We start from the raw sequence: 11,727 nt of genomic DNA, 5'->3' as shown, positions 1-11,727 counted from the left end.
GGTCCTTTGTTTATTCGGACTATATATAGATCTACTCGTTTTTCCACACACACACGTGGCTATAGATTTCTTTGGGTCTTGGTACCGAAAATTATGCTGGTATATATAGCCTGCAATCTGACACTGACATGCATTGCGTCATCGCTGTGCTCTCGGTCTTTTTTTGAACGCTAAGCTATCTCTTTGTTCGGGGCATTTTACAAGTAAATATTCATGAGTTGTATAAATGTAATGGTGTTCATTTATCTTGAGAACTAGATCTACCCTGATCTATCAAGGATTTATCGGTACAGGAGTCGTGTCGGGGGTATAAAGAGAAAACCAAAAAAAGAAAAAAAAAAAAGAAACAAAGGTAAAAAAAACAAAGCCAACGAAGACATTAACTCTATAGTATATTCAGCACATTATTCGTGATACTTTCCCGAGAACAGAATCTGGGTACAGCCAGATTAAGGGGGCTTTTTTGGTTCAGGCCGCAGCTGTAGAAAGTGGGCAAGTGATTCGCCAGGCACGGACACCAGTCACCACAACTAAAAAATGTTCTGGCTAAGAGTGCCCCAAGTATCCAAGGACTGCGGTGCAAGGGAGAAGAGATGAGGTGGACAGTAGCACCTCTGCACAATGAATGTGGTCGGCAGGAGAACGGGTCGCTTGTGGCTGCCATTGTAACCCCAAAGATAAGTAACAAGGGATTTTCTCATAGCGCGCAAAGCTCTCAGCAGCTGGGCCCTCTCTGCCGCGTGATAGCAGAAAGGGGCTGATCCGTACTCTTATGCGTGGCTAAAGGGGCTAACACGATTACAAGGTCTGAGGGTATCAACCTGACTTGCTAGACTCCTGTTTCCCCTTGCCTTTGTCGGATGTGGAGTTGGTTGTCGTGCTATCGTCCCCGTACAGGCGGTGCTGTTCGATATAGCGGATGACCGGCACCGGGATTAAGTAACGGACGCTCATCTCACGTCTGAGGAAAAGACGAATCTTGGTGCTGCTGACATCGTTCTGAATCAGCTGTTGAATCACATGGATATTGTCCTTCCAGGGCTGCAGTGCAGCAAGCGCTTCATCGATGTCCGTTCCACTGCGTTCAACAATGAAAGACTAGAGAGCAATGTTAGCGGCGCCCATGGCTCATCCAACGTATGCAGATTGTACGTACACCATATTTGCCAAGAATGTGGTCCAAATCCTTTTCACTCCACACTCCCGGGGTCGACATGGTATGGATCAGATCAGCTCCTGCCAGAAGAGCGATGCGTACGGGCTTCCGTGTGCCGTCTGCGGCTTCAATTCCCTCTCGGACAGTGTTGATCTCGTGGTCGAAATGATCGAGCACGACGGCAGTTGGTTGGTATGCCTTCTGCATTGGCTCCCATGTATCAACCATTAACCAGTCGGAGGTTTGGTCCACTGCAAGTTGGCACATAGCGATTCTGAATCCGACAGGTTCCGGTCAGCTTGATATTTATTTTAGGGTATAAATAAACCGGCGAAACATGAAATAGAGCGGGATACGCTTGTGAAACTGATAGTAGAAACAATGTTCTTACCGATGCTCTGCAGCGGCCAAACCGGCCTTGCGATAGGCATCCGACACCGGAGAGAGATATCCGCCGATGAGTTCAAAGTTCGTGCTGAATTTGACGTAATCGGCTGCCATTTCGAACATACGCAGATGCAAGTAAGTAATGGGCGAGAAAGAACCACAAGCAACCAGTAGCAAAGGGGTCTTCTCCGGGTCATCCATCTTGCGCTTCAGGCGGAGTTCGGGGAACTGATAGTCCTCCATCGGTGCCGGAGGGATATGGGCGGGGGGCTGGTGGACATCCTCCCCAGCGGTGATGTCAGTCATGGCTGCGGGTTGGGGTAGAGATCTCAGAGCGATAAAACCGGGGGCTCAAATGGGTGTTTGTACGTAGTGCGATATAGGAAGAGGTGGATAAGGAGTACCAAAGATTCGAAAGCGATGGGAGAGAAGAAGAAGGGACTTTTGAATGGATGATGGAAGGCGACTGAACCAAAAGCCTTTTAGAAAATCATTTGCCGGCGGTTTAGTCAGACCCGCGCGGGGAAAGGAATTCGTTACCGTATTGGTATGTATCCGGTGGGGGAAAGCAAAAGAGTTGAGGAACAATCGACTTGAGGGGAAAAGCAGTACCTCGGCGACTGATCACCTCATTTCTCCAACTCTGTTCGGTACTGGTTGGTATTGATCGGAAGTAGACTGAGTACCACCTGGGAACTTACTGGTATGTATTTACCACTCCAGCGGCCCAGGCAGGGTTAGGCAACTGTACGCACATCGTCACAGAGAAGTATCTGGATCTCTGGAATTAATAATAATAATACCTGGGGACTTCCAATTCTCTCACCGGGGGCCGGTCTAGATTATTTATTCCCTTTCACTGCTCGAATTTCACAACTGCTTCCAGAATTTCTCTGGCCCACAAATGGGACATCTCCTTCTGTTTGTTGAGCACGTGAATCAACTGTAGTGGGTTCAAGTTTATCCACAATACGCCAACTCAGCTTTGTTCATAGCAAACCCTAATCATTGGATGTAATATGATGTATCCCCTGATATTCCCTCGATTGGGGGGCATAAGTACTGAGTACTATGTTGTCATACTTGCTGTTTGCAAAATAACTCATTCCAACTATGTCGAGAATATATACATTTTCCGAGTATAGGTTCACCTAACCACTGTCGATCCATCAAGGGTCTTCTAACCGAGCCGAGTATTGCCCTGTCGCCATTTCGCTCCTCTACCTATCAATGAAAAAGCCATGCAAAAATATAAGCTGATCAGAACACTGCATCTTTCCCTTGCAGCTTCACTGAATAGAATGCTGTGACCATTGTAAGCATAGAATTGGTGGATACTTCCCGTAACTGCTACCAAGTACATTCCTTGCGTGCTTCAGCTGACACGAGATGCGCACGAGGGCTTCGCAAATTTGAGAAAAATTGTTTGTTTACTACTCGGTATGATCAATGATTATATCATAGTTCTCGAGTTTTGGAAAACCCGCTCATCTATCCCCATACATGCACTCCTCATCTCGTGGTATAGCGTAATCACCCTGCGAATGATAAGAGCGACATATCCTCCGCATAGTGGCACTCTGCTAAATCTTTCAGAACGTTGTTTCAAGCGTCTCGGTCCCGCCTGAACTGACGGCAACTTGTGTTTGATTTTCGAGAAACCGGATTAGCCCGAAGTGACAGCTCGGCAAGGATACCGAAAAGTTTAGCCATTAAATATGATCTTCTGGCGCTTGTATGGATGAACCAATCCTGATGAGAAATTGCCAATATTTAGTTCGTTAAGACTTGCTAATAGAATGACCTGATTCAGCCCCCAGCTACATGCCGGTAACTTTGTTATTCCAAATCAACCTTGTGGACAGGGTAGTGGCTAGTTGCGCAGCGGGAGGGGTTGCAGTGGTATATCTCGACAACGGATACCAACACATTTGTTATTTACTCTAGTTGATGCTTATAGCGAGACCCAAAGGAAACAATATCTTCCACAACGTAGAGCCATAGGGCCGAGGAAGTGTACGTGTTAACATGACCCAGTCCGTTCGGACCTTACCAGTTCCGGGCATAACGTCTAGCCAAAATATTGACAATATTTGGAGTTCCACAATCTGACGGAACAGCATTGGTACAGTCTTCTATCTGAGTAAAATAGATTCCCTTAGGAACAGGGGTGAGTGTTGGCACTGATTGGATGCAGGTGAGGCATGTTGGTGTTGGATGGATGTCCGTCTTAGGTTTGATCGAGTAGTGTCGATGTCACCCATTGATAATAATTACAAAATATGATCACTATACATTCATGACTAAAGAAGTGGTACGGTTGGGCCCGAAAGGTTGCAAAATTGGATCTCATTATGTTGAGAATAAAGATTTCAAAAGAGATAAATAGGGGGAAAAACAAAAATTCGAATTAAAAAGGAAGAAAAGAAAGTAAGAAAGAAGGACTAGTTGTGTGATACTTCTGAATGTGATATCTACTAGTAGGAAGTACTAGTAGTACTTATTGGTGGCCGATGGGGCTGCACTCTAGACGCCTGACGCTCTCCGGAGTTGCTTCCTGAGGCCCGCGTCACCACTGCTTACCACTACCACGTCAACTCTCAACCCCCCAATTGATTCATTCCTCTTCTTCATTCCACTTTCCTTCTTCATCGCCACTACGACGTTCACGACCACTGCTTTTATCCCAGTTTTTGTCTGTTACTCATCACTAATTCATTCGGATACTTGCCCTCCTTTACTTTATATATCTTTATTCCTTTTTGGCTCTCGTTTCCAGCTGTTGTCCCCTGACTTATCTTTCCATATCCTCCCCCCCAAAACGGACAACCTGAAAATACGCAGTGTCACCTTCCTGCCCACGCTCGGTCAGCTACCTTCTGAGTAACGGATGGCGGGTTAAACGGTCGACAGACGAGCGAGCCCTCTTCGTCCAGCTCTGGTTAACATCAACTTATGGCCAGAACAAGGCCCAACCTTCACCGCCAGGACCCTCTTGAGGATTCATCCACTGGAGCCCCCGCCACTGCCGCCAGGTACATACCAGATCTACTTCCCTTTCTCTGCGCAGTTTGTTTCGCCTTGTGACGCTTCATATCCTGCCTCTTCCGTCGTCGTGGCCCCGCACAGTCTATGACTTTGGGATCTGCTAGAAAGCCCGAGGTCGAGCTCTGCATCCCGACCCTGACTGCTATCTTCCCCTGATACACCGAGTCCATCGGTCATTGTGTGGAAAGACTGCTTCTCTTTACATTACTCCAACCTCTATTCTCCACCTATCTTGTCCTGTCGTTCCCATACCTACCCCTCACTTAACCTCCTATCTCCGCCGTGACTCGGGAGTGCTCAGCTTCTCATGTCCTCCAGGATTACTCGCTCAGCCGCGAGACTAGCTGCAGAACCCCCTCCGCCCGCCACCTCAGGTCCCTCTCCTGCGATTCCCGCCGCTGGTTCGGCCCCAAGTCGGAAGCGTAAAGCCCACCCACGAAGCGATCGGTCTGTGGAAGCCCCCGGACAGCCGAATCCTCCGTCGCCCCCACGGAGAGCCAAGAAACAGCGGCGTGCAGCTTCCCCCCAACCGGCGGCCGCCTCTGCTCCTCCCCGCCGTGGTACCCGCAATCGTACAGTTATGTCCCAATCCGGGTGAGTTTGAGGTGCCTCGCAGCGATCCTCGAGGTTGTTGCTGACTGACGTGTTGTTTCTAGTTCATCCTCACATCCAACGGAGGAGCCCTCGAGGAACCAGCCGTCACCTCCGGCATCCAGAAGAAAATCGAGCAGAAATGGGAAGGTGTCACAAGGTAAGGTTACACGGACGATGCTCGAGGCCGTTTCCGCAATCATATTCCCCTCCCCACTGGCCAAGCGACTCGGTTAACACATGGTTTCGTCAGATCGCTTTTCAGCTGCCCAATCCCCTCCACCTCGACGTCAACAGAAAAAGCGTTCATCGAGAAATAATCCAGATGTCACCATGAAAGAAGCGGATGAGGACTTGGAAAGACGTGAACGGAGTGAGGAACGAGAGTCGTCTCCACCAAGTGATAGCAACGATGGAACCAATCATTCGGGCCTTGATGATGACGATGGAGATCTCTTTCACAATAGCCTGTTTGGCTCGCGCAGCCCCCTGGGTCTTCAGAGCACCCTACGTGCGCTGTCTGGGATGATGACGGGCATGTCATCTCGCTTGCGAGAAATCCTGTGCAATCTCAGAGCGAAGGATGATCCATCCATCCAATTAATCGCTTTACAGGAGCTTTCAGATCTCTTACTCGTATCTAATGAGGATAATCTTTCCGGCCAGTTCTCCCCCGATCCCTACGTAAAGGAATTGGTCTCGTTGATGCAGCCGAATGAATTCGGCGAAGAAAACCCTGAAATCATGCTCCTCGCATGTCGCTGCTTGGCGAACTTGATGGAAGCACTTCGCGGCTCCGTAGCGAATGTTGTCTACGGGGGTGCTGTGCCGATTTTGTGTCAGAAGTTGCTGGACATACAGTTTATTGACCTGGCCGAACAAGCCTTGAGCGTAAGTTCGCCGCTAGACCTATTAACTCGACTTCTAAGACCTATGCTAAAAATTCCCAGACTTTGGCCAAAATATCTGTAGACTTTCCTGCCTCTATTGTTCGGGAGGGGGGCTTGACTGCTTGTTTGACATATCTCGACTTCTTCCCGACGAGTACACAGCGTACGGCGGTGACCACGGCAGCAAATTGCTGCCGTAACCTTCCACACGATTCCTTTCCTGTGGTGCGGGATGTAATGCCCACACTCCTAAATGTGCTGTCCAGCAATGACCCAAAGGTGATGGAGCAAGGCTGTTTGTGTGTCTCCCGAATTGTGGAGAGTTTCAAGCATAAGCCGGAGAAACTGGAGGAGCTTATCGAACCCGCGATGTTGAAGGCGATACTCCGTCTGCTGTTGCCAGGTACCACCAATCTAATTGGCCCGCACATTCACACCCAGTTCCTCCGCGTTCTAGCGATAGTATCCAAAGCCAGCCCCAGGCTGTCTGTAGAATTATTGAAGATGAACGTGGTCGATACTTTGTACCAAATCTTGACTGGGGTATCGCCGCCAGGAAACCTGGAAGATACCACCGTTAAGATGGACAGTGTGCTGGTGATGCAAGCCTTGATCCACCGACCTAGGGAGCAGGTCCTTGAAACGCTTAATGTGATTTGCGAGATGCTCCCTGGCGTTCCTGGCCGACATGTACCACAAACCGACGGATGGCTTAATAACCCCCTCGACAGCGATCCGTCTCTTGGCTTGAAGTCGCCGAAGGCGAAAGAGGTAGCCGAAAAGAGACGCTCTCTACTGCGAGAATGCAAAGGCGAGCTCAAGCGCTTTGCTATGATCCTGCTGCCAACATTGACCGACGCCTACTCAAGCACCGTCAACCTAGAGGTCAGACAAAAGGTTCTCATCGCTCAGCTTAAGATGTTGCACCATTTAGACGCCGGTCTGGTGGAGGAAGCTTTACGATCTGTGCCATACGCCTCGTTTCTGGCGGCAATTTTATCTCAGAAAGACCATCCGTCGTTGGTCTCGTCAGCGCTGCGGTGCTCTGAACTTCTCTTTCAGCGCTTGGAACATGTCTACCAGTGCCAATTCCATCGTGAAGGTGTCGTCTCGGAAATTTTCAAGCTGGCGGAAGGACCTCTGTCGGATGAGAAGCAGACCAAGCCTTCCTCTGATTCATCCGCTGCCATGGACACCTCGAGCGATTCGCGTCGGGAAGCCGAAGATGTCGATGGCCCGGGAGACGACGATACTCATGATGACGACTACGATGAGCACGAGGATGAGCGGGACGAGAACGATGATATGTCGGAATCGGATAGCTCTTCAGCATCCGGCCAAGTGCTCTCCACGAGGATAGACAACGCCATGAAAGACCTCGTCGTCCGCGATGCTCGGACGTTTGTTGATCTCTATGAAGCCGGCCATGGGAAAGATATGCGAGAGAAAGCTATAGAAGTCTTGGCCGAATTACAAAATCTCGCCTCGAATCTAGAAGTCTGTTATCGTTCAGACGCACGTGAGGACGGCCTTGGGCTTTTCCAAAAACTGGCCTCTTACTTCGACGGCGACGCACTCGAGAGTATCACTAGCTCAGAATTACTGAACTCGGGTATCATCAAGGTGTTGCTGGATGTGTTTGGTGACTTTAACAGTTCCTCTATGCGCAAGGCTCGTGCTGCTTTTCTACAGGCATTCATGGGATCTACTATCTCGGAGAAAGCCCAAAGCCAAAGCACTGCTACGACTCCATTTAGTGTCCTGATCCAGAAGTTGCAAGACTTGCTCAGCCGGACTGAGCATTTCGAAGTGCTTACTGTCAGCCACAATTCTTTGGAAAACACGCGGAGTAATGCTGCACATATGCTCGGAAAACAGCTTAGGCTTAAGTTGGTGGCCGATGAAGACTCTGATATCCCCCGCACGTATCGAAGCATAATGGTGTCAATCCACGCCATTGCCACGTTCAAAGCCTTGGACGACTTCCTACATCCACGAATTAGTCTGTCAGATCGGCCAAAACCATCCCGCAGCAGAGAATCTTTATTCTCGCAGATTGCTAATGCCGCTCGACTTCGGGATCAGCTCACCGGCAATGGCGAGTTCCCTGGGAGCGATATCCCATCTTTGCCACGACAGAGCACGAACAACGACAGATCCTCCCATCCAGAAGACTCGCAACCAAATGCTCAGGAGTCATCCATCGAAGGTCAGGAACGTAGTTCGAGATCCAGGCGTTCTGGCCGACACCAGCAAACTTCAGAAGACCCTGCCCATGACGATGAGCCTTTGGAGTGCGCGGATGAGAGACACCTGAGTGAGGACGAAGAAGAAGATGACGATGGCGACGACGGAGAACTGAATGCTATTATGGATGATCTAGACGATGACCTCTCTGAGGACAATGCTCCCGACCCGACGGCGGTGAATATGGAGGTAGCCTCCTCTGGTAAGGTAACTGCTCGGAAGGAAGATGGAACACGTGTGGCCACTCCGTCTCAATCCACCCCAGCTTCTAAAGCATCGTCGTCTGCCTCTAGTGTGGCTCAAAATCCCGCTGGAAACAACTCTCTTGCCACGGCCGGCCGTCCTTTCTCCTCCTACGCCGCTGCAATGGCCTCTATCCCTTCGGACTGGCATCTGGAGTTTAGCGTGGATGGCAACCCGATTACTGGTGACACAACAATATACCGTGCTGTTCATCACAACCGGCAAGATTCAGACCCCAGCGGAAGACACGTGTGGTCTGCTGTCCATACCGTTAAATTCAGGCGCGTTCCGGGACCCCCTCCACCAGAGCCTACTGCCCTCACAACTAGTGTACCAGAGTCCGCTGCGAAGAACGCTAGCACCGAGATGCCACCCTCACTCAGCCAAGAGACAACAACTGCGTCGATACTCCAGCTACTTCGCCTTCTGCACGAAATGAATGCTACGCTGGATGATATACTCACTGAAAGCAAGGAGCTGGTCGCACTTAAACCTGAAGCCCTTGCGCAGTTTATTAATACTAAATTGACGGCCAAGCTTAACCGACAGTTAGAGGAACCCTTGATCGTAGCGAGCAGTTGCCTTCCCAGCTGGAGCGAAGATCTTGCTCGTCTCTTCCCTTTCCTGTTCCCATTTGAGACACGCCATTTGTTCCTCCAGTCGACTGCTTTTGGCTACTCGCGGGCGATGATGAGATGGCACAATTCGCAAAACGGCGACGATGGTCGTAACGATCATCGACGCGATGATCGACCGTTCCTAGGCCGTCTCCAGCGACAAAAGGTGCGTATCTCAAGAAGTCGTATCCTAGAGTCTGCTATGAAAGTCATGGAACTCTATGCTCTTCGCCGAGTGTTCTGGAGGTGGAATATTTTGAAGAAGTTGGCACTGGATTAGGCCCGACTCTGGAATTCTACTCCACCGTTTCAAAAGAGTTCTCAAAGAAGAAGCTCAAGATCTGGCGAGAAAACGATTGCAACGATGCCGAAGAGTTCGCTTTTGGCAAGCGAGGCCTGTTCCCTGCCCCTATGAGCGAACAGTATGCTTCTTCGGAGCCCGGGAAGAAACAGTTGCATTTGTTTAAGGTCCTCGGTAAATTTGTTGCTCGCTCGATGCTCGACTCCAGGATTATCGATGTCTCCTTCAATCCTGCATTCTTCCGGATCGCTGATAGCTCTTTCTCCGTGGCACCATCGCTGGGTACGGTAAAGGCAGTCGATCAAGACTTGGCAAATTCATTGCTTCTGTTGAAGCGCTTCGCCAATGCGAAGGCAGCAGTCGAGAACAAGGGGCTTTCAGAGCCTCAGAAGAGGGAAGCCCTACTAAATGTTGAAGTGGACGGTGTTAAGGTTGAAGATCTGAGCCTCGACTTCACCCTACCCGGCTACCCATCCATCGAGTTGATCGAAGATGGTTCTGATGTTCCGGTAACCATCGAGAATGTTGATTTGTACGTTGAGCGGGTCGTGGATATGACTTTGAGTAGCGGTGTCCAGCGTCAAGTGGAAGCTTTCCGGGAGGGATTTTCGCAGGTTTTCCCATATTCTGCTCTTCGGACCTTCACGCCTGCGGAACTTGTGATGTTGTTCGGAAGAGCAGAAGAGGACTGGTCTATTGAAAGTAAGTGCACCTAGTCTACGTGTATAAATACGGATCACTAACATGCTGGTCCTAGCACTCATGGATTCCATCAAAGCCGATCATGGCTTCAACATGGATAGTCGCAGTGTCAGGAATTTGCTCCAAACGATGAGTGAGCTGGATGCACAGCAACGTCGGGACTTCCTTCAATTTGTCACCGGTAGTCCCAAGCTCCCAATTGGAGGTAGGAAGAAAGCCCCCGCTTCATTTAAGCCGAGACGGATTCTGACCAAGTATTACATCCACAGGCTTTAAGAGTCTCACCCCGATCTTTACCGTTGTTTGTCGCCCCAGCGAACCGCCATACACACCCGATGACTATCTCCCCAGCGTTATGACGTGTGTAAATTATCTGAAGTTGCCGGACTACAGCAGCTTAGATGTCCTTCGAACTCGACTGTCTGTTGCTATCCAAGAAGGACAGGGAGCATTCCACCTGTCTTAGTTTCTCTCCGTCCTGCATCTTGCTATCAAGTTACAGATGGTTAGAGACCTTTCCATCCGTCGCTCTTTAGCGGCAGCCACACAAGAAAGAAAAGGAAAACAAATCAAAAAACGGTACATTTGGTCCATTGGTACAGTATCTAGCAAAATACCCTTACATATTGATTAAGGGAGGTTATAATGACGGCATGAGTGAATCGAATCTGTTTACATCGGCCGGCTTTCTGCATTCAAAGTCCATTATTTACTTAGTCGCAGGGTGTCGATTCCGGACTTTGCGGTGGAGTCATGGGGTTCATCATTTTATTCTAGATAGAAAATGGAGAATTTCAGCGCAAAATTGTTGCCCAGTCTATCAGTACTCCGTTTCATCTTGTGTCTATAGTCTATATGAGGTATTATAAGTTTATTCAAAATATTGTGCCGAAGGGTATTTAAATCATATGGCGCTCTCGGCTGCCACGCCTCAATTAATCGCGATACAGAGGTACCATAGACTGTACCCAAAAACAGTCAGTCACCAACTGAGTTAGGGGCTCGAAGAGAAAGGGGAGACCATACCTCTGCAAACTTGGGCTCAACAAACAAAGCCCTAGCTTCAGCCACCATAACGGGATCACTCTCCTCCCCAGAAGGCGGCAACGAGCTCAAGCTCCCCTCCACCCAAGCCTTCCTCCCCTCAACATTAACCGTATCAGCCCGCAACACGTACAGCCGATCAGGGACGGCTGGCTTCCGAAAGTCCACATTGAGGTTCGCCGTCATACCTAGTCCACTCGGAAACGACGCCGACACGCACCGCGCAAATGCCTCGTCGAACATAACGGACAACAAGCCCCCATGCACGAATCCTGGGTGCCCGCACATTTGCTTCCCGATATGGAACACTGAAATCACACGTCCCGCCCACCGGCCGCTGTCCTTCAGCTTCTCAGCCGCCGTCCACATATACGGGGGAACGGTGACCTTCTCCGGGCCGGCCAGAGAGCCTGCAACGAAATGAGCGGGCCGCAGAGAAGGGTTCATGGACAGGTGAGGGCGGGTTTCCTTGTACTTTGGGTCCCGGCGGAGAGACTGCAC

The 11,727-nt window shown here is 49.9% G+C and overlaps 3 protein-coding genes across 3 annotated transcripts; 1 reads left to right on the top strand and 2 right to left on the bottom strand.

The window, feature by feature from the left end:
• Positions 1 to 635: 635 nt before the first annotated feature.
• Positions 636 to 1,849, bottom strand: ANOM_011395 (nicotinamide/nicotinic acid mononucleotide adenylyltransferase; the record flags this gene model as incomplete). Its single annotated transcript, XM_015556651.1, has 3 exons — positions 636 to 1,098; positions 1,157 to 1,430; positions 1,548 to 1,849. The coding sequence occupies 3 exons, from the start codon at positions 1,847 to 1,849 to the stop codon at positions 817 to 819; spliced, it is 858 nt and encodes a 285-aa protein (XP_015401236.1). The 3' UTR covers positions 636 to 816.
• A 2,461-nt stretch (positions 1,850 to 4,310) lies between these two features.
• On the top strand, positions 4,311 to 10,928 carry ANOM_011394 (HECT-type E3 ubiquitin transferase UFD4). Its single transcript, XM_015556650.1, has 8 exons — positions 4,311 to 4,578; positions 4,910 to 5,185; positions 5,248 to 5,342; positions 5,436 to 6,073; positions 6,133 to 9,345; positions 9,426 to 10,182; positions 10,238 to 10,387; positions 10,452 to 10,928. Exons 1-8 carry the CDS (start codon positions 4,499 to 4,501, stop codon positions 10,646 to 10,648), a joined length of 5,406 nt encoding a protein of 1,801 aa, XP_015401237.1. The 5' UTR covers positions 4,311 to 4,498; the 3' UTR covers positions 10,649 to 10,928.
• Positions 10,929 to 11,117: 189 nt separating this feature from the next.
• On the bottom strand, positions 11,118 to 11,673 carry ANOM_011393 (PaaI family thioesterase; the record flags this gene model as incomplete). The annotated part of the gene is made up of 2 exons (XM_015556649.1): positions 11,118 to 11,144; positions 11,209 to 11,673. 2 exons carry the CDS (start codon positions 11,671 to 11,673, stop codon positions 11,118 to 11,120), a joined length of 492 nt encoding a protein of 163 aa, XP_015401235.1.
• Between the last annotated feature and the right edge of the window lie 54 nt (positions 11,674 to 11,727).

The sequence above is a fragment of the Aspergillus nomiae genome, assembly GCF_001204775.2.
Source record: "Aspergillus nomiae NRRL 13137 chromosome Unknown contig00636, whole genome shotgun sequence".
NCBI classification, from domain to species: Eukaryota; Fungi; Ascomycota; class Eurotiomycetes; order Eurotiales; family Aspergillaceae; genus Aspergillus; species Aspergillus nomiae.
The sequence above is the reverse complement of the archived record's forward strand: the minus strand, read 5'-3'. Positions and strand labels throughout refer to the sequence as shown.

What these genes read in the sequence shown, in the direction of transcription:
- ANOM_011394 (XM_015556650.1), top strand. Translation starts at nt 4,499, where the DNA reads ATGGCCAGAACAAGGCCCAACCTTCACCGCCAGGACCCTCTTGAGGAT. An exon ending in AAATGGGAAGGTGTCACAAG is followed by an intron (nt 5,343 to 5,435) that starts GTAAGGTTACAC and finishes TGGTTTCGTCAG; the next exon opens with ATCGCTTTTCAGCTGCCCAA. An exon ending in GCCGTCTCCAGCGACAAAAG is followed by an intron (nt 9,346 to 9,425) that starts GTGCGTATCTCA and finishes AGTGTTCTGGAG; the next exon opens with GTGGAATATTTTGAAGAAGT.